General features: G+C 45.9%; 1 protein-coding gene across 4 annotated transcripts in view; it reads right to left on the bottom strand.

Annotated features, from left to right (window-relative positions):
- The window catches only part of HIPK2 (homeodomain interacting protein kinase 2), a 182483-nt gene that overhangs the window by 132340 nt on the left and 23737 nt on the right, over positions 1-26406 (bottom strand). For 2 of the 4 annotated variants that reach the window (XM_034778996.1, XM_034778980.1), the window contains exon 2: positions 8386-8522. The exons of the other annotated variants lie outside the window; for them this stretch is intronic. In XM_034778996.1, coding sequence (XP_034634887.1) covers positions 8386-8506 — 121 coding nt within the window. In that variant the 5' untranslated portion in view covers positions 8507-8522. The remainder of the gene's footprint in view (positions 1-8385; positions 8523-26406) is intronic. 4 annotated transcript variants of the gene reach the window in all.

Raw genomic sequence — 26406 nt, 5'->3', positions numbered from 1 at the left:
ATTGTAATTATGCAAAGTGTGGGCCATTAATAGTGGTTTGGAATCTTGATGACTCCCATTAACCAGGACCACTGTCTGCAGATGGCTGTGTTTTACCTTTGAGTCTTCCTGTATACGTGTGTGCTGTCAAGTGTGTAATTAAGTCTTGCAGTGACATGTGATCATGTCCCCTGACCTGGAATCCATCTTTAACTTGGGTGCTTTTCCAGTGCGGGGGGGGGGTGGAAACCCAGAGGGACAAAGAGTTTCCGCCTTGTGCAAAAGATATATAAAGGGGTGGAAGAGAACAGAGGGAGAGAGGAGCCATCATAAAGAATCCCCTAGCTATCACCTGAGCTGCAACAAGAGCTGTACCAGGGGAAAGAATTGTGCCCCGGCCTGGAAGGTGTCCAGCCTGAGAAATAACTTACTGAAGCATCTCTGAGGGTGAGATTATCTGTATTCAGTTTGATTAGACATAGATTTGCGCATTTTATTTTATTTTGCTTGGTGACTTACTTTGTTCTGTCTGTTACCACTTGGAACCACTTAAATCCTACTTTCTGTATTTAATAAAATCACTTTTTATTTAGTAATTTACTCAGAGTATGTATTAATACCTGGGGGAGCAAACAACTGTGCATCTCTCTCTATCAGTGTCATAGAGGGCGAACAATTTATGAGTTTGCCCTGCATAAGCTTTATGCAGGGTAAAATGGATTTATTTGGGTTTAGACCCCATTGGGAGTTGGGCATCTGAGTGCTAAAGACAAGCACACTTCTGTGAGCTGTTTTCAGGTAAACTTGCAGTTTGGGACAAGTGATTCAGACCCTAGGTCTGTTTTGGAGCACACGGGAGAGTCTGGCTCAGCAAGACAGGGTGCTGGAGTTCTGAGCTGGCAGGGAAAACAGGAATAAAAGTAGTCTTGGCACATTAGGTGGCCACTGCCAAGGGGGTTTCTGAGAGCCAACCCATCACAATGCCTCATTAGAGTCTCTGCTACCTAATTACTTCTCTGCAGACTCTCCCCATTTGACCTGCCAGAGACTTCTAGATCTTGATGAGGGGAAACTGACAATGGCCCAACATTCAGAGATGCACTCCCACGATCTGTGGACATCCCTTAACTATTTAGCTACCGTCTTAGGGACAGGAGCTGGGCAGTGTGGATAATGGAAAATTATAAGAAGCCATCTCACCTTCCTTTCCTCAGTCTGCTACAAATATTATTGAAAGGAAAGGAAAGGATGGCGGCAGGTGCATAAATCAGATAGGTTATGCCACTGACAAAATGGAGCTAGACTCTGGCAAGCTAATCCTCTTCAGCAGACCTGTCAAGAATAACAGCAAGACCATCACCTCTGTGAAAATCATGGAAATTATGTGGAAATCCACCAAGCCGTCAAAGTGCTCTTCAAACAAATAGAGGATATCTAGGAGTCCACGATGCCTGAGGCAGGTCTCGATGACTTAACAATGACAAAGTCTTGCCATATTTATCTTGCTGAGCAAAAACTTCTAGAGCCAGGATAGGAAGCCTCCGGCTCTTGTGATGACCTCTGGCGCTAGGCACTTAGCAGAATCCCAGGATCAGGTGAAGATGAAGCATGGTAAAGAACGAGGGGACAACAGCAGCAGAAAGCAATCAAGATCTACAAAGGGGTGTGGAGAGTCCCACACAAACAGCTTAGTTCAAAGACATTTTCGAAAAGCATCTTTCAGTGAAGTCAGGAACCAGTGCTGCCATGAAACATTGGGATTTCCAAGGTCCTAAAGGGGAGACGAGAGACTCCCCTTAGCACAGATAGCATGGGAAGGGGGAATATTGCCGAGCCAAATAGACTCGTAATTGTGACAGACAGAAACTGTTTTGAAGTTTTATTGTGATATCTCTTGGCGTGCGCTGAAAAAAGTCTCAATGAGGGTGTGTTATTCAAGAGTTTCAGCTTTCAGTTTCATAATGAGAAGGCAAGGCAGAGCATGGGAGCTTAAACAATACCCAGCTGGGGGATGGATTGGCAGATTTAATCTGTTGATATCCTGAAGACGAGATATGTCCTGTACATAGGTTGGGAGTTCAGTATTCCCTACAGAAGAACCATTGCGTAGCACGGGCTTTCTATGTATCCTTGGACAAGTCACTTAACCTGTCTATCTCAGTTTCCCATCTTCAAAACAGGGTTAACAGTACTAACCTATCTTACTGGGAGGTTATGATCCTTAATTATTTTATGGCCTAGATTCATACAAACTGCACCAGCTGGTCCCCCTCTTCACCCATGAGTGGGGATTGATCTGGAGGAGAGAGTGCCTTTGGTTTCCATCAGGAGCTCCAGAAGAGTCTACAGCGGGGATGAACTGCATCAGTGCATCCCTCTTCTGTCCTGCCCATGCCCTCTCCCCTGCCTAGCACTGACACATTTTTGTGCTTCTGGAGTCCTCACTGGAAGGGATGTTCTGGCTACTTCCCCCCCATCACAGCCTACTCACTTGGTGACTTTCCACCTGTAAAGCCCTCCCCTAACAGTAGAGAAACCACAGCACCTCCCATGTGCCACTGTCACCAGCAGGAACCCTTGCTAAAGCAAGATGTGGGCAGTTTTCTGCAGTCCCTGTCTGAGCCTCTTATGCTCAGTAGCTTTAAGTGTTTCATTTGCAAAGAGGCCATTGCGTGACATTCAGCATTTTATGTTGTTTATGAGATCTGAACCTCATATCAGCCACTAGCTGGGCTGAAAAGGTCAGTTTGCCTATTTGCGAGTCCCTCCCTTCAGTTTGTTTCCATCAGGAAATAGACCTGGTGGAGAGAGACAAGCCTCTGGGTAAGGTTAGTACAATAAACAGGAACCTGGCTACATGGGCCTGGATTACTCTGCAGGGGGAAAACAGTACTTCAAGCCTGCTACACATACCTCAGACAATTCTGAGAGAGAGAGAGACTTTTAACTGTCACATGATCGGCATTAACTGTATCAACACCTCACAGCTAAATAAGAGCTGCTAAATACAAGGCTTATTACAATCCCTCACAAAGAATCTCCTGCTAAATACAGGATACTTTGGGAAGCTAAGGATGAGAACCCATCAGGTTAGTGTCAACTTGCTTTCATTTTAAGTAATAAAAAAATGCTATAAATGCACACGCACACAAAATAGCCCTTTGGCTCCACAGAGAAACACCTGTCTAAACTGTGATTTTCTCCCTCTCCTTCCATTTCCTTAGCCTTTATCCTACCAAAAAAAAAAAAAATCTGTGCAGTTAAAAATTATGGCCAAATCTTCAGCAATCTCCTTTGTTTTGATGTGTCTTTTAAGGTGACTGTTGCAAGACAATCAGGCCCAAAAGGGTTGGAGATGAGAAGGGAGAGGGCCTGGAGAACTCAGAACTAGAGCTGGGGCTGAACAACAACAATTCAGACAGGCCAGATCCAAACATCCACAAGATTCTGGGGGCTTAGGATCTAGGATTTTGATTCGGGTCCTTTTCTCCTTAAAACACAAAAATGGAATCAGCTGTTTGTTTAAGAGGCAGCAGCTGAAAAGAGGGCCCTACTAGAAGTTTCCACTTAACTAAATGATCCCCAAAATTCCTTCTTCCACCAGAGTGTGTTGAGCAGTTTAAGGGAGACTGAAAGGATGGTGAGGTGAAACACTCTACGTGAGAACATTACACACTGCTACAGGCAAAGAGAAGATCTTTCGGTAATACAGAACATCCCAATTGTTTATTTTCTTTTAGGTAATGTACGCTCGCTCGCTCTCTTGCCCATATACTTGCAGAGCCATGGGATGTGCCACTGCATGCAGTGATATCTCTTTTCCAGAAAGAAATGTCAGACTCTTCAGCCAAACAGAGCAATCCCATCAGATTAACTTCTAGTCACACGCAAATACAAGCCCCCTGTCCCCACCTAGGGTGACCAGATGTCCCGATTTTATAGGGACAGTCCCGATTTTTGGGTCTTTTTCTTATATAGGCTCCTATTACCCCCCATCCCCTGTCCCAATTTTTGACATTTGCTATCTGGTCACCCTATCCCCACCTGACTTGTATACTCCTAGTGAAACTGCACCTGTGTCTTTTGGTATGTACTGATGGGTTTCCAAATATCTCCACCACTGCTCTATTTGAAATAAGATACTGTAGGGCATCAGCCACTTAGGGTTCAGTGTGGAGGACAATCCTGTCTAACTGAGGGGGATGAACTGGATGATCCAGGAAGCTCTTTTTAGCCCTAAAAGAAAACCCGAGTTAGGGCTGGGGATGAACTACAGGATGGATTTCAGGGCTCTGAAAAGGAAACATCCAGAAGATCAAGAAAGGATAACTGACTTGAGGAGAACTGATATAAGACCCTCGAGTGTGATGAAGCAGCTCAGTAAAAGATGTTCAGGGAGACTAGTAAGTGCTACCACTCAAATCTCTGAAGGAAAAGAAAGCAGAGGAAGGGACGTTGTTAAGAGAAAGAAAATAGTAAAATCCTCCATCTGGATCAGCTGAACTCTCTGGGTGCCATCAATCTGCACGCCAGGTTTCTCTTTCATGCAAGTTATATTTATTGACATATTTATTTCCTCGTTTCTGTTCTGCTTAATGCCATGGCAGCTAGACCACTTCCATTACAGAAACTGTTACACAATTGAAAAGGAAGAAAGCAAAAGCAGAAAATCAAGTGCTATGCAAAATACTGACCTTTTGCAGCTTGCCTTGCAGGTTACAAAACTCAGGCTCTGATCAGCTACCAAGGGGAGTGAATTCCAAAAAGCAAGGCCCCCATCTGAGAAAGACGTGCTGGCAGACATGGGGTATTCATACTTTATGGACCAATTGTAAGCGTTTTAACTGCCTCAGTGTAGGGTGTAGGGTGAGAGACCACCTCTCAAATAAACAGGCCCCATAAATCAGGGCTTCAAGACCAACACCTCGAACTGCACTCAGAATGGAACAAGAAACCAGTGCAGAGACCTACGCACTACTCAAGCAATGGGCAACTGCATTCTTTAATAGTTTCTGGGTGGTGTTCACGGATAGAGCACAAGTACAGCACTCAAGCCTAGAAATTCATAGATTATAAGGCCAAAAGGGACCACTGTGATCATCTAGTCTGACCTTCTGAACAACACAGGCCATAACAAAAGCATGGACGACCGACCACTGCAAAATCCACGTTAGAAAGGATTAGCCAAAGTCCCCAGGCCAGCTATAGATGATGAAACGCACAACAGGTCACCACTGTCATCTGAGAAACCAGGAGTGGTGATGGATCCAACATGACCCTTTTAAACAACAGGTGGGTATACACCATTAGTAGATGGGGCAGACACTTACTACCACCCATTCCACTAATGCTTATCCCTGCCAATAAGCATCACCCTTTCATCCAGAACCCCTCTCTTTCAGACATCGGAAAAATAATTAAGTTGTAGTATCTAGGCTTGATGAACAACAGACAAACAGCTAAATATAATCAGCATATTAGTGACACTGCACCCAAACTGTCCCACAGTCTCACCCAATGGCTTCATATAAACATTAAGCAGGAAGAGTGGCAAGACTGAACCCCGTAGAACCCCACTCCCATCTTTGGGAAGCCTTTTGGGAGGACCAGCCATTACCCAGCACCACTCTGTGGGATTTTTCTGACAGGGAAGAACAAACCCACGGAAAAGCCACATCGTCCACTCCCACAAAATCCTGCAGACAAGTTAACAACACTTCATATATCAGAAGCTACTGATAGATCTAATAGAATCTTAGATGTCCTACCTTTGCCTACCACAAGAATGACATGAAAGAGAAACCATCAGGGGTAGTCCCATGTTTGTTGCTATGGTGATCATGAGAACCCAAGTAAATGCACAAAGGGGGAGATTTTAGGGATTTGGGAGCTAAAGTCCCATTGACTTTCAACAAGATTTGTGCAGTCAAAAGCCATGGGTGCTTTTGAAAATCTCTCCCAAAATGTGACAATCCAGGTGGACACAGATCAAGATGAACTAAGCAACCAGGTCCAACAAGAACTCAGCAAATTAGGAAGGCATTCCACTGAGCTGAGGTCTGCACACAGTCAAAATCTCAAATTCATTTTATTCCAGGACGGACACACTCCTTGAGTTTGGGCAGAACAGCCACACTCCTTCTTCAACCCATCCTGGGTTCATGCTGGACTGAGATGAGTCATGACAGGACCAGCTGAGTCATCCAGCCAAGGCTTGGAAATATCTGCACGATTAGAATGTGGATGATGTCAGTCTTCTTAGTAACCAGTCATGCATTAAACAGGAGGAGCTGAAGGTTGGCATCACTGCTAGCCATTACCTCATCCTGCTGAGGTAGGACCTGATCTTGTGGTCCCTTCTGTTCTTAAACTCTATGACTCTATGAGCTCAGATGAAACCAACAGAATAGATAACAAGCACTGGCCACCTGGTCTGCAGCTGATAAAAGGCACTTTTCCACCTAGTCTCCCCACACCAGTCAGAACAGCTCCCCACCCCGGAAATGGTCTCCTCTTCTGTCCACCAGATCTCTGGCAACTGCTAACCCTCTCTTCACACTTTTACAGACAAAGCACCAATTCATTCCATTTCCATCAAATCTTTACGAAACCTGTTTCAAGTTCAAAATACAACCTCCTGACTACAGATAATTGTCACCTTTCTGAAAGCACAGGTCTGTGGATAATTTAGAAGTCTACTGTTTTCAGAACAAAAGCGAGCAGGAACAATTGCATTTGTGCCCAGAAGATGTATTTGTCTTACAGACTCTTTTATGATTATTATAAAAGTTTTGTGAGCAAGTGTAGTGCTCATGAAAAAGGGTGACGGCTAGAACTGGCCTGAGCTAGACATGTTGGGAGCAGATGTTGTGCAAGCTTCCGTCCACTCCACACATATATCTAACAATGCACTTCAGTTCTGAACACACTACTGTGATCCTGACCTGCTACACCACCCTTAGGAGCAGAGGGTGCCCGTCATGACACACTATATGACAAATTCTATAATGGGTTTGAATGGACTAAGATGAAAATATTGTATTGATTTGGGTTAGGCCTTGATCCTGCAAATACTTATTCACATGCTTATCCTTACTTATCTGTGTAAAGTTAAAAACATACGTAAGTGCTTGCAGAATCTGGGGTTTAGACAGTAAGCTCATCAGGACACAGATCTTGTCTTTGTCCATGTTTTGTAAAGGACTCCTTACCTTCGTGGAATTTATAGCAAAAATAGAGGGGACCCAGAGATAGGTGATGAGAATGATTTAGAGTCACGGATAATCTCTCATATGAAGAGATTGAAATGATTGTGATTGTTTACCTTACAGAGGAGGCAAATAATAGGGGACAAGCTGAAACTATACAAAATAATGGATGCTTAGAGAGGGTAGCTCTCTAGAGAATGTCTATTCTCTCTGTGTCATAACAAAAGAATTAGGGGATATTCACTGAAGAAAAATTCAAAACTAATATAAGGAAATACTTTTTCATATAACACACAATTGACCTGTGGAACTCATTGTCACAAGATATCATTGAGGCCAAGAGTTCAGGAGACTTCAAAAAAGGAGTGGACATTTATATGGATAAGGGAATATCCCATATTATAATAAATATTAAAAAATAAACAGGTTTTGAAAGTGATATAAACCCTCAAACTTCACGACATAAGCTAACATCTAACTGTTGAGGGTTAGCAAGAGACAGTCGGTGGGGGTAAGTTTAACCCATAACTGCCCACTGCAGGGTTTCTTCCTGTGAAGCAGCTAGTGCTGGCTACTGTCAGAGACAGGATACTGAACTAGGAGAACTGATCAGATCTGTTATGGCAAGTCCTACTCTCCAAAGACATTTTCACTTGTTTTCAAAAAAGTGAAATTTCTCATCTGTCTTCAGTGGTCTTCAGAGCACAAAACTGCTCTGCCTCTCAGTCCCAAGCATATCTATTGCTTCAAGTGTGCAGTTTACCCTTTTGGTGATTCTAACAGTCTCTATTAATATAACAGTTTCATTTCTAGGGTCTTTGCTGTATGTGGCTTTAAGTGATTGATCTGAGGGATTTAAAATCTCTTCTTTTCACAGTCTTTTCTGAAAACTGTTGCCACTTCCCAATTTAGGAAAGGAGGAATAAAGAATCTGCCATGCCATGCCAGGCCAGACCATTAGTTTATTAAGTATAGATTGGTATTCTGCATCCTGTAGTGGGCAATACTTGAAACATAGTGCCCCATAATGCAACTGGCCAGCTACACATGAAGGGCCTGGGCGGAGTCCCTTTCTGACCTCCACATGTGACCATCTTAAATCTGAAACACAAGATCATTTATCCCTTTTAAAAATAGCCCCCCACAATATATGATGGACTCAATGATATTCTACACTAACAAATCCCCCCATATTTACCAGCCATTAGTTCCCTGACAGCTTCCCTTTGGAACTTCAGAGGGTCCGTCTCTCCAGCCCACCTCCAGATTTCAGTTGAACTGTGATGCAGTCCCCTCACCGTCTCTCTGTGCCCAGCCATCTGCAATCTGCTCTCTCTGCATCAGTAGAAAGAATCAGGATGTGTTGCATTGTACTGTCTTGTTTACTGATGTCCTTACAAACTCATTTTATTTACAAGAAGAAAGATCTCTGAGAGAAAGAAACACAGACATCTCAGTGACTAAAGGACCCAAACTGTCAGGATAGTGTTTAAGCCTTAGGGAAGTTAGATATCAAAAAGGAGCAGGTCTGACTGGACAGCTAGACTTTTAAAGGCTTGGTGGAGGAAAGTCTTTAAGTTGTTAACATGAAATAACAATATCCTCCTGGTACCTGTAGTGACAAATATCACCTCCATCCTGACACCAAACACAATGTTTCAAAGCCAGATGTTGGAGGTGAAAACCTGACAGGGAAAGTATCCTGACCCTGAAGCCGCCAGATTTTATACTTTATTCCTCTACATTGTAAATAAATATGAAATGGATCCTGGCAAGATCAATAGGCCCCAAAATTGGTGGTTTCTCTCTTTTGTCCATACATTCCAAGCTCCATATCGTTCTTTGTGTTATTTTTAAAAAATTTCTAAACCAATGCTTCAAAGCTCTTTCTATTTTAAAAAGTCAGTGGTGGCATCTCATTTTCATAGCAGCCCTACCACGAATCAATGTCCAGGTCCCAGCTCTCATGAGCAGCCCTACAATAATACACGCCGGACCATAGAGTTTGCTCATTATAACTACAATAGCAAACCAGTGCATGCAGCTCACTGCTCAAAAGCAACCTTACAATAGCATAACAGACTGTGCAACCTCTAACTCATGTGTGTTGCTACAACAACAAACCAGAGTGTGCAACCTCATGCTCATGGCCAGCCCTGCAACAACAAAGTAATGTAAACATCCCACCCATGGGCTGCGTTTTTGCCACGGCTATCACAGGAGTCAGATGTTTTATCAATGATGTGTTTTATATATATCCCTGGCTTTTGACACTTGGAGACTTTTACAAGTGGCTGAGTGGGGTACGGGTAATAGCTGAACTCATCCCACTGAAAATTTTAAGACCTGACAAGTTAAAACCTGGGCTGCATAGGAGCTGGTGAGAGATGGAACACTCATGTCTTGGGGACTTGTTTGTCACAGAGGATCATGGGATTGCGTGGGGTTTCTACGGAACACATCTTGGAGCTTATTTAGCTGCTTTGAGTGGTGTCTGCCCAGTGCTGCTCCTCTGGGTGAATTTGTGGAGGCTGAGGCAGGAAAGCAGCACTGCAGAAGCAGCATTGACCTTCTCCTAATCATGTTCCTACACTTGCTCCTGCAGCTGTGAGGCTGAGCCAGCCAGCATGACGATAGCAGTTTAAATGGTTTCCGTGCTGTCCCCTAAACCATTTTTGAGCTGTTCCATAAGACCCCCACCCTATCCACGCACAGATCCCTCCAGAAGATCCACTTCTGTGATGATGCTACAAGAAATTAGTCAAGTAATAATAGCCAGTTGGAGGGGCAACTGGAGACAGTTGTATATTTCACTTCTTTTAAAACTTTGCAAAATCCCATAGGCCACAATCCTGCAAACACTCACAGACATGCCTAACAGTACAGCACAGTATTGCAGTAATTGTAGGAAATTAAACGAACCAACAGACAGAGGGTAAGGGAAAAGGATAAGTATTCGCAGGACTGGGGCCTCACACATCAAATGCTGCTGGTAAGGAACTGTGCTTGTATTTGACAGGATTTTGTATATCCTGTTTGACTCTTCCCCCTGTATAGTCAGTTAGACTCTGATACTGCAAACACTTACGCATGTGTTTAACTTTAAGCACATGAGTTGTCTTACTGACTTCAATAGGACGACTCACGCGCTCAGAGTTAACCACATGCATAAGTGTTTGCAGGATCAGGGCATTAGTCAGCTTCCCCTGTTGTGTGTGTGGGTCTTTCACACAGCAACAGGAGAGAGAAAAACATTTACCACAAAAATTGGCAGGTGGGGCTCAGGGACAGGAGTAGCACTTGAGACAACTTTAACTCCCTTTTTGAAATTGAATAGTTTTCAAGTTGATAAATGTCCTCTTTAAGGAACGGTGGAAAGAGACTATGTATGCGCAGTAAACCACGTGATCCGCTAAAGCTGTTAAAGAGCCATTGCTTTATTCTGGAAAACTGAAGTGCTTTGTCTATAGAAATGCTGCAAATTCTGCACTTGTTACTCAGGCAAAACTCCCAATGACTCAGCAGGTAGTTTTTCCTGAGTAAAAAAATAAATCTTCTGATATTATTTTTCCCTCCCCTCATTCTTTATCGTTAGTGATGTGTATAAAACACAGTCTTTGATTTCTGAAAAGTTCATCTGCTCCTGCTGCATATTCCCCACCTGGAGTCAAAATCCTCTCTTTATGACACATAGTTTCCATTGCAGCCAATTGTGATATCACAGACAGACCATTGTGACTTCAACTGGAAAATAAGCAGCAGGACCAGATGAACTCTTCAGAAACAAAGATCCTGTTTTGATGTAAATAACCCTCACAGTAGCAACAAAAACAAAAACAAAAAGTCATGTGAAGAGAAATACAGAAAATATATGATAAACAGAGTTTTCACTTTTCGCTACACAGAATGTTTTTCAAAGTTCTACAACAGACACGGAAGGGTCTTTCATTTTGTTTCCACTGTGTTAAGAAAGCAAACTGGCTTCATCAGCCTTTGGAATATATATTTACTACCCTTTTTTCATTTGGTTTTTAAGACCTCTGTGTCTTGTCCTTGTCCCAGAGTGAGCAAACACTGTTGCTGTGCAAAAGAAACAGCGCTCAGGAAATAACGTACTGGTGTGTTTCCAAATGCTTCATAAATCCACAAGCAGCTGGCAATGCTGCCCATGTTTCTGCAAGAAATTCTTCATATAAGTCACTTATTAATGTGTCTTTTTTTAAAAACCCAACCCCCTCCATCTTGACCCCCCTCCAGACACGTACTGAAAAACAGAGGTTATCACCATAACCAGAAGCAGAACTGAATCAAAGAGGTACTGGTGCCAGCCTGTTGTATGTTTATGAAAAGGACAGGAAGCAGATCCATTGCAGCCCTTGCCATGAGCTCTGACCTGACAGACAATGCACCTGACTAGCACGCTGAGATACGTGAGAGTGGATGTGCACAAGACATTTTGAAAGAGGCAGTAATGAAATGATATCTCCTACATAAGGCCAAGTCCTAGACAGGTAACATATAGCATTAGGACTTGGATCTTCAAGCTCCCTCCCTGCCTTCCAACTTCAGTCTTCAGCCTCTGGAATTTTATTAGCTCTTCAGAGGGAAATAGGAAAGGAGGAAAACACCTTCTGCACTTCTGATGCCCAACACCCCTGAGGACTGAACTTTTTACAATAAGCTAATGGTGACCCTGTAGTAATGGTGTGATACACAGGAGTGTTACAACAAAGAACTGATAATACTCTACTGACTCCAGGGGCTGCTGTTATAGACTCTGACCCAGATCCACAATGGGGTTTAGAAGATTAATTCCCTTTTAAATCAATGCGAGTTGGATGCCTAAACATCTTTGAAGATCTGGGCCTCTGTTTCTAAATCTGAGTTCTTCAGGCTGATGGGCTTGCTGGCCTCCCTCCAGAGGAGGCCAGTCCCTTCAGCAGCCTAACCCAAAAATCCAGCATGGCGTTGCAGCTTTAACTCTGCAACAGGAACAGGTTTAAGAATGACCTTGGGTTTCCTTCTCCCGGACAAATAGAGATCAGGCATTTAGAGTGATTCATTCACACAAGAGTCACCAACCAACTACATACCTGAAGCATGGGGAGTAGAATTCACCACCTTTCAACACCAAAAAACCTGAGCTTCCAGCTGGTGAGCTAAAGAAGCAGTTCACTACTTTAGGTGGTCAAAGGAAGTGATAGATACTGAAGCTAATTTCATTCCAGCAGAGGACAGCAGTACACAGACACACAAACCCACTCACTATCTCTTGTCATGGAGCTGACCCATGGTCAACCCTTTCTCTGGTAAGAAAGATTCTAACAGACATCTCCTCCCCTTTTCTTCATCTCCAGTGGTTGTAGGATGCTGAGAAACGGTCCCAGATCTCTTCTGTGAGCCAAAAGGTTGGGGAGGGGAGGGCACTGTTAGAGAAGAACAACCAGAGTTTTCTTGAAGTGGGACACTAGACAACGAGCTTCCACTACCACATAGTCCTTCCCATACCATTTCTTGGTGGGACCAAACACCACGGTGCTGCACTCCGACTTCCACTCTGGCCACAGGCTGAAACCATGAAGTAAAGTAGTCCACTGACTGCCAACGGATGCATGGGGCTCAGTGATAGGCCCTGAAGGGGGAATGAGGTACTGTGATGTGGTGTCTCGGTGTTCTCTCTAAATATTCAGGTCAATGGGAAGTTCCCAGTACAGTGAGAAATTGCCAGAGGCCTGTGAAAAGCAGGGTCCGTAGTCTGTTATTCCACTAGTAAAGGGCCTTCCTTCCAATTGCCAGAACAAGGTTACATATCAAGTGATGTTCAGAAGACACAATGGGACATTCTCACGGTCAATTAGCTCAAAACTATGCCTGCTTTTATCCCCTTAGATGTTTGCAAATTCCATATCATTCTTTTAGTGTGTGCGAGGGTGGGGATGTGCAAAGGGGTTCCCATTAAAAAATATTGGTATTGTTGGCTGAAGGGCAAAATCCAAGCCAGTAGCCTAATACTCATGAGTAACCCTACAATAACAAACCTTTGTTTGCAGCCCCACAACTGCCATGACAAACCTATGTGCGAATTCACATGGAAAGGAAGAAGGAAAGGTTTCTGTAGGGAAACTGATTTCATTTACAAGCTGGTATTACAAACAAGAGAGAGAAAAATATACAGATTACCTGGATGGTGTTTTCTTCTGAAAAAGAATGAAGTTTGAGTCATTTTGCTCTCTGAAAACTGCAGTGGTAACAAGTAAACAGAAATGTAGTTTATGCAGAAACTCCATGGGAAAAAGTGACTGTGGCATAACCAGATGACTACAATGAGAAGAGGCCCTGGTAGTCACTTGAGTTTAGTTTTTAAACTGTGAATGGATTTTAGGGATTATGGATGTGAGGAACTAATAAATCCCAGTTTGGCTCATAACGAAGGCAGAGGTTATGCAACCTTCTTGTTCAGATACAGCTCTGCAATGCACCTTGGTCTTGAACTGCAGCACTTGAAGGCGTGGGTATCCATACAACTGTAGCAATGCATCTAAATCTTGACTTGTAGCATTCCATGCTCTTCCATTACTAGTCTGGCACGGAGTTTTATAATGACCTGCTATTCCAGTACTGAGCCAACAAAGAAGACACAGCCAAATTTACCAGCCTTTGTGGTGCTTCTGTGACATGGGCAAACATCTCCTAAAGAGTATGATCAAGCCATCTAACTTTTCATTAGTGACATGATCATAATTTGAGCTAAAACCTCTAGGGTTTAGAGTCTAGTACACTAATTCATGTGCCATTCAGGCCCCCGAGAGGGCAAGAGCTGAGGGAAGAAACCAGAATTCGGTATTCCCTGGATAAAACTCAAGATTTCATTCCTATAACAACCATACCAAATAGCTACATTTCTGATCTTATCCTGATTTAAAATAATGATCAAATGTGGTGATTCAGGCCATTACTGTATAATGCTGTTGAACAGTTTTGGAAAGCCAGCAGAAACTAAATAGTCCCCATAAGAAAAAAAAGCATCCCATTTTTTTATTCCATCCTCTAATTTGCCACATTTTTTGGCGCATCTGTGTTCAAAATCTTAATCTCCTGGTGCAGAGCTTCACCAAGAATATTTTGCTGTAGAGGCTGAAGGCCTAGCATAGCCCTTTTGTTTCCTGATCCAAAAGTGACCCCTGTTTACTCATTCTTGTGTACATGTTACATATATATATTTATTACACACAAAAATTACATTAAAGGAATATTATTAAGATTGAAAGTCAAGCACTCACGTATTAGGAAATGCCAGAATTAAGGTGTTCTGTCTAACCCTTAATTCAGTCCCCTTGTGCATATGCATTATGATACAGTCTTTAATGACATGATCACATGAGAATCTCCTTTCTCTTCCTGCAGTCCCCTGCTGTATTCTCGACACACCCTCCAACTTCTGCAACAAATGAGTCATAGGTCCTACAGACAACAGTTTCCTTCACTACACCCTGATTCATCCACAGAGCAGGTCCATGTTACGCACTGAATAAGGTAGGGGAACTATGGAAAAAATAGTAGGTGACTGCACAGGCAACCTTAATTCTGGCATTTCCTGACATGTGAGTGCTTGACTTTGCAACCCTAATAATGTTCTTTTAATGTCATTTTTGCGTGTAACTTCCTTGAATTTTAAAAAAGCGAATTGAAAAAAAACATGTGGCATCATACTGACACCCACATGGGTTGTCAGCACTGTTGGAACCTTTAGTTCAATGACAGAGACCTCTGCCACTTGAGTTAATGAAGTAATTGATAGCAGTAGTAAGTTGTCATACTCTGTGTGGACAAGCAGTAAAGGGGGACGGGACATTTTGCCAGTGGAGTTTGAAAAACATTGGCTGACAGCAGAGGAATGATGAGACTCAGGAATCTTGGCTTCCTTTCCAGCCTCTGGAGGGGAGTGCGCTGTAATGGGCACAGTCTCTTCTTCCCATTCCTAGCAAATTTGTCCTATTCTGCCCCATCCCCTGCAACATGTTCCTGCCCTGATCCTGTCTCTTCCCCACCTGTGGCTCCTCACCCCAGTGCCATTCTCCTCCCCAGCCAGTCCCAGTCTCCACTCCTCAGACTTCTCATCCCAGTTCTAGTCTCCTTGTCCAGCAAGTCCGAGTCTCACCCTCTCAACGCCCCATCCCCATGCCTGTCCTCCCCAGTCCCAGTCTCCTTCCCCTGCTATTTCCAGTTCCCCTCCCAACCTCCCAGCTCCTTTTCTCCTGTCTCCTTACCCATGCAGTCCCAGTACCCCCAGTATCCTCATCCAATCTGTTTCTCTCCTCTACCCTAGCCTCCAGTACCACCTCCCACCAGCTCCTTCTTCCCCAGATTACTTGGCCAAATTCAGTGTCTGCCTCCCCAGCTCCTTGTGCCAGTCTCTTTGCCCAGCCAGTTCCAGTTCTCCCTCTGCACTCTGTCTCCTTATCAGATCTGTCTCCTATCCCCGCTCATCTACTTCCCCCTGCCCCACGGGTTCTCAGTTCCAGTTTTCTTGTCCAGCCAGTCCCAGTCTTCCCCCGGGTCCTCATCTGATCTCATTACCCCTCCCCACCTTATTTCCCTTCCTGGCTCCCAAACCTAGTCTCTTTGTCCAGCTAATCACAGTCCCCCAGACTCCCAGTCTCCTTGCCTAACCAGTCCCAGTCTCCTCCCTACTCAGTTTTCCAGGCCCAGTTACCCAGTCTCCATCTCCCACCCGCACCTACCTCCAGTCACAGGCTCTCTTCCTCACCTGACGACATCTTGTCCCAGTCTACTTTCCTTACCACACTTGCAGGTCTGGCTTTTGTCCCCTCTGCATTTGAAGAAGACAGATTCCTCCATACTGCCTGGGTGCCAGCAGGAGAATCATTGAGGGAACAAGACAGACAGGCTCCCTTCTTTCAGTTCAGGTGCCTGGATCCGGATCCAGCCTGGTAAGCAGTGCCCAGAACTGCAATTGCAGGGAAAGTCTGGCTCCACCCCAAGGTGGAGCAAGCTCTGTGGGGATGGAATCTTTGGGGAAATTTAGCTGCTAAAGTTTAAGACATCTCTATTGAGCATGCTCAATCTGCAAAAAAATTTAAGGCTTATAACTTGGCCAAATTTGGGTGGATTTTCATGGGGACTGCAAAAGGAAAATCCCTGGCATAAGAGCTACCCTCCTGCCATATTTCAAGTCCCTGCTCCAAAATATGGAGGCAGTAGAGCTTCTCAAAGAAAAAGTTGCCAGAATTTTTTAACATGAGAGGAAAAACTTATTTTTCTCTAGCCTCGTTCTCTGAAACAGTTGAATTATTTTCGTTGAACTCTCCCCAGAAAAATCAGCCTGCAGCAGACATTCGGCATGTAAAATTTGAGCCCAAATGATTACAGTTTGGCAAAGCTATAAGCATCTGAAAACAAGGTCTTATAATGGGAAGTGTTGGTCAGCCTTAATAAAAAGTGGCATTACCAGCCCTGCCTATAAATAATATAAATAGACATGCAAAAGTTTCCTTCATATACTGTGTTATCCAGTTACAGAAGAAACCACATATGCCAGATGTTACACAGACACAATGAAGCCCAACTGAGATGCAAATTGCAGATAAAGCTCTATTTTATTTCCTGGTTCCGGTCAGATAAACAGGAATCATTTATTTCTAATCTTAATGCACAGTAACAAAGTCTTGTTACTCAATTCTGAACAGCAGCTTCTGCTTACAGTCTTACCTCTGTCTAGCCTCCTGTTCTGCTTGCAAGAGAAAGGAAGTTAAATAAAAAGCATTTTGGATACCATGGTGATGAGAAAGAAAGAAAGAAAGAAAGAAAGAAAGAAAGAAAGAAAGAAAGAAAGAAAGAAAGAAAGACCGACCCCAGGTGCCAGCGTTCTTCAGAACAATAAATTACTTTTAGTACTATTTTATTAGAAGCATAAAATCCAGCCTTGCGACTGTCCATCAAGTGTGTGCGAGACTCAGAGATGGAGTGAGATGATAAGAGTGCTAGCAAGGGAATTGGCAGAGGAGCCAATTCACTTCATGAATAAGCAAGGTCTATCCCTTGAATAATTCCTAATGATTCCTCTTGCCACCCAAGTTATATTCTTGGTGAATGACGTTATGTGCTGCTCCCCCACCCCAGCCACTCATACCACACACACACACACACACACACACTAGATGAACACATGCTTAGTTTCTGTGTCCTGTTCTGAGACCTCACTCCATATTCCTGCCTACAATCAAGTCTCCTGGGTCCGCTAACATAGACTAATGTATTATTTTTAATTACAGGGGGATTTAGAGCAGTGCACTACAATGCTCTCTTTTATTATACCCGCTGTTTCTACTGGATCTGGATATCCACTACATACAGAGTTGCACATTACACAAGTAACACTGCACATTAGATAAGTCTCTCTAGAAATGGGATTAAACCAAGATGCAAATCTTCCCCATTCCTAGAGTATAAATTAATATCTCCACAAAGATATGTACATCAATTAAAAAAAAAACAACCCAAACCCATAAAGCAAATTTCTGTAAGAGACAAATGTTTTTTTCCTATTTTGCTTAATAAATAAAACAGCTGGTCTGAGGAATCAGGTCAATCAGTGTCTGGAAAAAGCCCTATCAAAGCTGCTATATAACCTAGTTTTTCAAGCCGCATGAGACATGCTAATATTGTGAAAGCAGCAGCCCATGCTGAGAGAGCCTGTTCCCTCCAGCTTCTGTCCCGTTCAGGTTCGTGGAATGTACTTATGATGGAAGAATGTGCTACTTGAGCTGTCCTGGTAAACAGGTCAGGGAGCCAGGCTTTGAAGAATCATAGAGCAGGTTACATAATATGCTTAGGCCTAAATTTTCAAAAGTGTCTCGTGATATTATCTGCCTCAATTTTTGGGTGCCCAACTTGAGACACTTTAGAGGAACCTGATTTTCAGAAAAAGTTGAGGACGACACTCTCTGGGAATCAGGTCCTTTCAAAGGGTTTCAAGTTGGGCACCCAAAATTAAGACACTCCAAATCACTAGTCACATTTAAGCCTGAGCTTGTATCTAGGATTTTTTATCCAGAGATCTCAAAGCTCTTTCCAAAGAAAGGTAAGTCTCATTATACCCATTTTACAGATGCAGAAACTGAGGTACAGCGACATAAAAAGGCTTACCCAAAGTCACACAGCAGGTCAGTAGCAGTCCATTAAAATAAGTAATCTCTCCCCCCATAAAAAAAAGAAGAGGGGAGGAAACTGATAAATATTATCCAGATGCACTAAACATAGTCCCTTGAGTGCTGGGTCCCGCCTCCCTATCCCCCCCACTATACAGCTATTGGAACCTCAAGGATTAGCTCCTTCATTGGCAAAGGAAATATTCTTGGTGGGGGAGGGGGACTGAGTAAACCTGTCAGGCCTCGCTCGTGTGTGTGCGTGTGTGGAGGGAGGGCAGGGTCACTATCTCTATCCTGGCCTGGTGCAAAGGACAGGCCCTGGAGAGTAGGCTGGAGAAAGATCCTGCTCCACACTCACCCCACAGCGATGGCTCTTGGCCCGTGGGCTGGGCCCAGTTCCCTATTCTGGCTCGTTGGCTCTTGCCACTTGCAGATTTGCTGTAGCGGGCTCCTCTGAATGAGGTGGGGCTAGCCATCTGATCACCCCAAGAAAACAAGAAGCGGGAAGGGAGGAGAGAAGGGGAGGAAAGGTCACCAGCCATGCGAAACACTCCAAACTGAAGCTAGGCCGCTGATGTCAGGGCTAAAAGAGTGAGAGGCCCTGTGGGGGGTTTGTGGGTGAGCCAGAGGGGACTGGAATACAGTAATTGAAGAAGAGAGCCAGGAGTTAGGGGCCTTTGGGCTGATCTGTAGGGTAGATGGACTTGAGTGTTGGGGTCAGCAGAAAGATTCTGGGAGTGGTGGAGTGGCAGGGAGCAGGGGTGTAGAGAGAGGCTGTGGGGGAGAGAAGTGGTTTGGTGAAGGTGGGAATGGGGGAGTAGGGGAGGTTTTAAGAGGTGGGTTTATTGGGGAATGGGGCTCGGGGGAAGGGTGAGCAGTGGAGGGTTTGGGGGTGGGGTTGTGGGAGGGGGTTGAAGGGAGGGGGTGGGAGCTGTGAGAGGGGAGGGTTGGGGCTGCAGCAATGGGGTTATTTGGGGGTCTATGGCGGGGGTGAGTGGGGTTAGTGAGAAGAGCTGGGAGCTGTATGGAGGTGTCGGTGGCTACAGCTGGAGACTCACTCTGCCATTTTATCTAACAACAAAAACTATGAATTTAGCCCATTAGCTGAATGATTTAGATTGTAAGATTTTGGGGCAGGTTGCAGGGGTGCCTAGCACAACCCACAGCTTGGTTCGGGGCTAGGCCCTCCTGTAATACAAGTTATAGTAATATATTTTCTCCAGAACAAGTACAGCATATGTAGTAGCTGTGCAAGCTTCCTCCACACGGTCCTGCCCGTGTGGCTCAGCCTAGACCTCAGCCTTTGCCCTCTTGGCCTGAAAGGTACTAGCTAGTACTGCTTGTGTGGATACCTATCCATAAGAAACTGGACTGAAGACACACCACAATTCACTGCACGTACTGTAGGCCACCACATAGTCATCAGCTGGTATTAGCTTAGAGTCATACCAGCGTGAGCTGGTATTCTAAAGGTGAAAGGCCACTCTTTCATATTAACATTTAATTTAGGGATGCTGGCTCACGAGGAATGACCCGGCTGTGGGACAAAGACTTTGGGAGAGAGGGGCTGATTAGCGACTCCACATGCCTTCCTTTCTCTGCTTAACATTTTGTTTTAATTGAGAAACCAAAGAAGGAGTTTTACATCTGTATTTATCTTTCACAGTCCCATGGTATGTTGGACTAAGTTACAGATGTTAGCCAGTAAATTCCTGCTGTTTCCTCAGAATCCCTGACACTTGTAAAGCGACTGACCCACCTCCCTTCACACTACATCTGGTTTACCTCTGCGGAAAATGATTCTGTTTGCAATAGATGGATGATTGCAGACATGCACTCCAGCTACATTCAAGTAGAGCACAGCTGAATGTACCTGGGGCATCCAGTCATTCCACGATACCAGTGTAATGTTCAAGGCCTGTGACAGTGTGGTAGGGGTGAAGAACAGGGTGAATGCTGAGCCTATATTTCATGGGGTAGCCCCACTTATCACAGTGCAAGTCATATGACTTGCTTGTAGGATGTTAAAGCACCTGGGCAGAGTTCAGGCATGGCAATATGTCACAAGATTGTGCCACTACATTTGGAAGCAGTGAAATGTCACCAACAGCATGGTCCTGGGGATAGTGCACCAGACTGGGACTCAGGAGACCTGGATTCTACGCTTGGCTCTGCAACTGACCTGCTCTGTGACCTTGAGCAAGGCACTTCACCTCTGTGAGATTGTGTTACCCTCGCCACCCTTTGTCTATCTTGTCTCTTTACACAGCAAGTTGTTCAGGGAAGAGACTGTATCTCGCTATGTCCGTGTTTAGTGCCTAAAATAGCAGGACCCCAATCTCAGTTGGGGTATCTAGGCACTAATGTAATATAAATAAAAATAATAACCGTGTGTATCAATGCGATGTCATAGCAGCACGTGACAATGTCATTAGGTCATGCTGGAACATTTCTGCAACCAGGCAGACTCACAAAAGACAACCACTAGCGCCACTCACTGCTCATGATACAACCCTTACTCAGGTTCCATGGACCTGCCTGCATTTTGCCTGGCATAAGCCACTGCTACCCATTCTGTACTCTCACAAGCACTGAGTTCACTATACACACCTTTCCAAAACACAGCTTAGTGACACCAGTGGGACACTGCCCTGCCTCTTGTATTGAATACACAAGAGTATTTCTCATCCTCAGGATATGAGTATCCCCTCTCACTGTGGGCCCTAATTCCTAGCACTGCTGATGAGAATGACACACATCCAGAGGAAATACACCACCAAGGGATCAGTGAGACTTTTGTTGAAAGGGTGCAGGAATACTGGGGAGTCCATTCCTCATTCCACTTTTAAAGCCCCCCATACTCCCATCTGCCCCATTCCCTCATAGTTACTCACCTTGTTACCCATTCTAGGAGAACCTGCTGCAGTACTAGGTAGAGAGACATAAAAAGAAACCACCAGTTCCACTTCCACAATCCCTCCTGGCAGAGCCCTTTCTCTTTTCTTAAACATCTCCCTGTGCCTGGCTGTTTTATAATCCCCACTGAGCATCCCATTAACTCTTACATTGCTGTGCCCTCCCTCTCTCTCCCTGAAAGACCAGATAGAGCCAAGGCAAGACGAAGGGAAACTTGGAACAAAAATGAACAATTGGAATCAAATTGGAAGAATCAAAGTAAAATAAAGGAGTAAGTCAGTCACTTTTTCCAGCTTTCTTTTACACAGACTGCTAAATCCTCTGTTAAGTGATTTGTTCTGTGGACATTTATATACAGTAGATGCTTACTTCCCCCTTGCTAATCTCCTCTTGCTTATTCATACTATGAGGTCATTTGCCTCTGCTGGTAACATCATGGTAAATCACACAGCTTGCCCTTTGAGGTCTGAATTAAAAACCCATCTTGGATCACAAGAGAAATTGAGCTGGATGGTGTCATCCCCCATTTGTGCACTTCGCAAAACCACAGCACAACCCACAGCAGCCAGCCATCAGTCTGTGGCTCAAGAGATGCCCAGGCCCAAAAGCCCAGCTAGGACCAGGGCTGCATATCAGGACTGAAGTGCTTTGGCAGAGCGACGACGTAGGGTTCCCATTTCCTAGAGCGGCACTGGGAGTTGCAGGACATCGCTGAAGTGTATTGATGGGGGCTGGTTATGTGATCAGCACTAGAATAGCAGGGAGTGCTGCAGGTCAAGTTAGGACTGAGCCACACAGATAGAACTGGAGCGGGGGCAGACTTAGAAAGGCAGGAAATGCTAGAGGTCATTCCCCACTGAGGTGCATTAGTCCTGCTGTGTGGAGAGGGTCGCATAGCACACACATTGGGGGAGGTGGTGGATCCAGAGCCTTTTGATTTCACAATGCCAACAAACTGAAAAATAAGAAAGCTCCTTTTTCCTACAGACATTTTAGATAAATCCCCATTTGGGGTAAGGAGCAAGGAAAACGGTGACAAAAAGGAATGACCTTCACACAGCCCCTCTAGGATGGGCGTGTCTCATGCACAGCTGACTTTCTGGGCCCGCAAAGGCCACGGCCTCTTCTTCCACAAAGAGAACCTTGAGAGTTTAACTAGTGGCTAGTGCTCCAAAGTCTGTCACCATGCCTTTCCCCTTCAGATATTGGGGTATTCATGACCCCTGTTACAATCACCCAGGGCTGGCCTGTGGGAGTTTGGAAATGGGTCGACGATGTTTAAGGGGACCTCAGACCAGTCTGCAGTGCTGAGGGGAAGTGTGTCTTTAATGGCATCAGGGTCACCAGAAGCTGCTTCTCAGCCACTTACAGCTGGTGAGCCAACTCTTCTGCTGAGCAGTCAGCGTGGCCTATAGCTACAAGGGATGGAAGACTCGGGGCAGCTTGACAGCGTGAGAGACAGACTGGTCTGGTGCAGGGGTTCTCAACCTTTTGGGGCTCTGGATGGACGCATTTGTAAATATTGATGGCCTGTTGTGACCCAGTAAATTGGGGAGAGGAGTAGGGGTCGGGTCCTGCCCCCAGAGGGGTGAGAGGCTTTAGAGGGTGGTCATAGAGCTCTATGCGGATACACAAATATGTATCCGCATCCGATCCGTGAGTTGCAAAAATTATCTGCGGATTTGCAGGGCTCTACACTGGGGCCTGGACTGAGGTTCTGAGGCACACCCCCTCCGGAGCCCGGTAAGGGAGAGACGCGCTGGCAGCTGTGTGGAGCCGCGGCGGGCCCTCCACCTGCCTTAGCCTGGGGACCCGAGCAGCCCCCCGCCCAGTGTCCCAGCCCCCCGCCCAGGGCAGTTGGAGTGACGCAGGCTCCCCACAGCTGCCCGCGCGGCTCTCCCCAGGGAGTGGGATGGCTCGGAGCCGCAGCCCAGCCACGATAAGAGCCGCAAAGGACCCTCCACCTGCCCTGGGCATGGGGCCCAAGCAGCCCCCGGCCCTTGTCCCTGCCCACCAGGCCCTCTGCCCAGGGCTCGTACCATCAGAGCCCTGCATGGATACAAAATTTGTATCCGCATCTGTGCTGCTATTCGCAGAAATGGTCCATGGATATAAAGTGGATACCCACAGATTTGCAGGGCTCTAGTGGTCGGGTCCAGCGCCTCTCGGTGGGATGACCTGTGACAGTCCAGTAATCAGGCCGGGGGGATTGGGCCTTGTCGCCATGTGGGGGAGGCCCTCTGGAGGGTTGGGTCCTGCCCCAGGGGAGTGGGTCCTGTGGTAGGAGTTTGCAGAGCCCTCTCTACAGCAGCAGCTGCTGCAGCTCTGGTCCCGCGGGGCTGACTGGGATAATCTCCTCACTCCAGGCATTGTGACCTCGGGGGTCACAGCACTGCTCAAGTTTGGCCCAGGCCCCCTGATCTGGGACCATCTGGGCCAAATTTGTGTGAATGGCTTTGTGACCTGACACACAAGGTCACAGCGCCACTCACTCAAATTTGGCCTGGCCAGCCCTGCAATTGTCACGATGGAGGGGCAGCTGGGCTAAACCTGAGCAGTGCTCTGATCCTGCACACCAGCTCACCACACGCAGAGCAGGCAACTGAGTTCAGCCTGCCCCACGGGACTGGACCTGCCATGTGACCCTTTGAAATATTCTGGTGACCCAGTACTGGGTCGTGACCCACCAGTTGAGAAACTGTGGTCTAGTGGACTAAGCATGGGACAAAGAGCAAGGGGCTCCTGTGTTATAATCCCAGTGTTGATACTGACTCTGTTCCTGGATTTAATGTAGTCTCTTAGACCAAGGTTTTCAGAAGCGGACACTGTTTTTGAGGTTAAGGGTTTTTGTGTGTCTCCACACAAGCACTGAGGCTTCCAGAACCAGTGATAATTTTTGAAAATGCTGGTCTTAACCATTCTCCCTTAGGGTGTCCATATTTTCCCCAAAGGACCCCTCTCCCCCCGGCACAGGGCTGGCCCAAGCCCTCGGTCCCCCTCCCTCCCAGGCACTTGGGGCCAGCCCCAGCCCCCAACGCCCTCCCTCGTGCACGGGGCTACCTAAGGTCACCCTCGCCCCCCTCCAGGCAGGGTGGGCCAGCGGGCCCAAGCCGCTCTCCCTAGCCCTCCCTTCAGCATAGGACTGACATTACCACAACTCCCCTCCCAATTGATGATCAGTTGGCAAGAACAAACGGGGCAAGTGCCCAGTTTTTTGTCAAAAAAATCAGGATTGCTGGGACAGGGCCTAAAAAAAGGACTGTCCTGGCCAAAACAGGAGGAATGGTCACCCTACCTATCTAAACAAATAGGGATAATAATACTTAACCGCCTTGTTCACTATAATGATTAACTTGTTCATGTGTATAAAGTTCTACAGAAGTGCTAATAAAAGCCCACTGGCATGTACACAAAACCCGTTCCAGACCCTCGGGGGAGCTGGGGAGGTGCCAAGACCCTCCTCACAACGGGGCAAGCCAGTGCTTGCTGCTCCTGCCCCGTGGGGTGGCGCCACAGGCTGGATGAAATTAACCATGGGGCCAGATCCAGCCCGTGTGCCCTAGGTTCCCCACACCTGCCCTACACGTAGGAGCCGGAGGGGGGACATGCCGGCTACTTCCTGGGAGTAGCGTGGAGCGGAGGCTAGCAGGAAGCCTGCCAGCCCCACTGCGTGGCACCGCCAAACGGACAGTCAGTGATCAGCTCTGCTGACCGGAGCTGCCAGAATCCCTTTTTGACCAGGTCGAAAACCAGTCAAAAACCAGACACCTGGTCACCCTACTCTAGCAGCTATGGACCTCATGGCCCACAGAAACCTCTTGAAAAAGTTTTTTGTAATGTTGGCAACTATGAACAGGCCCAAGCACGAGCAGCTCAGCTCGGCTCCTGCAGCACAAGACTGGTGGTGGTCTGAATATCCTTCTCCCCTTCTTATGTGACGTGAATCATTGAAAGTTCAGAAGTGCCCCAAAGAATCACCTTGCTGACCCTGTGCCTAGAGGTGAGATCACGGTGCACAGGAGCTGGTTATTTTTTGTGAGGGATGGGGACAAAAAATTGTTTTGTAGGCCCACCACAAAAGGCTCAGGCCAGCTCTGGCACCATGTCACTCAGCAATGACCTCCTGCAGCCGCTTAAAGAGCAGCCTTGAGAGGGCTCCAGTGTCAGCCTCAGCCAATCCTCTTCAGCCAGGAAGCTGGTGGTCAAGGTGTGAGATATGGAAGTTGTGGGAGGATGACAGTTGTACATTGACGTGGGGCTGAAAGTGGAAGGAATGTAGAGTCCCTCCTTCCCCAACGGGGAAAAAAATAGGCAAAGGCATGATGTGCCTGGAATGAATCATAAAAAACTACAACTCACCATTTATTTTCATATCCGCTCTCTAATGCTTGACTAATGCTAACAGTGGAATTCTTACGACATCCATGTCATCCCTGCAAATACTGAGTGAATTACTTTGTGGCTGGGCTATGGACTATGGCACCGAACAGCACAGTCATTACCAGTGATTGGATGATGAACAACAGCTCCCAAATTCCTCTTTTCCAATGCTAGTGACACTAAGACACAATTTGAAGAGAGACAGACTGAGCCAGAGAGAGAAAGTTTTGACTCAACCTATTGAAATAACACTGGCTGTCACTGCCTCCCACTGGGTCTTGTATCAGTGGATACCATCTCCTTCCTCCTCTCATCTCTTCACACCCAGCCCCAGGTGCTAAAAGTGGTGTCAGGAAAGCCACCAGTGTGGCAAGAGAACATGGCAGGAAGTCACAGCCCCAATCATCACAAGCACATTGGCTGCAGAACTGGAGCTGAGATAAATCTACCACATGACTCTTCCTTCCCCTCCCCACCCCCTTTGTACACAGCATCTGGGGGAGGGATGTGATGCTGGGACAACGAGATGAAAAATAACAAATGGGATTTCGCCCTGATTTTTAAGTTGTAATGCTTTCAAGTGAATCAGTGTAGATAAAAGATACATGATTGACAGAGAAAGTCCTCTCCTCCCAAAACAGATACAGCATAGGCAGGGGCAGTGCAAGTTTCCTCCATGCCCCATGGCCAATGCATTGCAGTTACATTCTGGAGGGACTCCTTTCAGAAGTGAAAAGGATCTTCAGTCCTAGATA

The sequence above is a fragment of the Trachemys scripta genome, chromosome 1 (assembly GCF_013100865.1).
Source record: "Trachemys scripta elegans isolate TJP31775 chromosome 1, CAS_Tse_1.0, whole genome shotgun sequence".
Classification (NCBI taxonomy): Eukaryota; Metazoa; Chordata; order Testudines; family Emydidae; genus Trachemys; species Trachemys scripta.
Note: the sequence above shows the minus strand (reverse complement) of the source record. Positions and strands in the feature narration are given on the sequence as shown.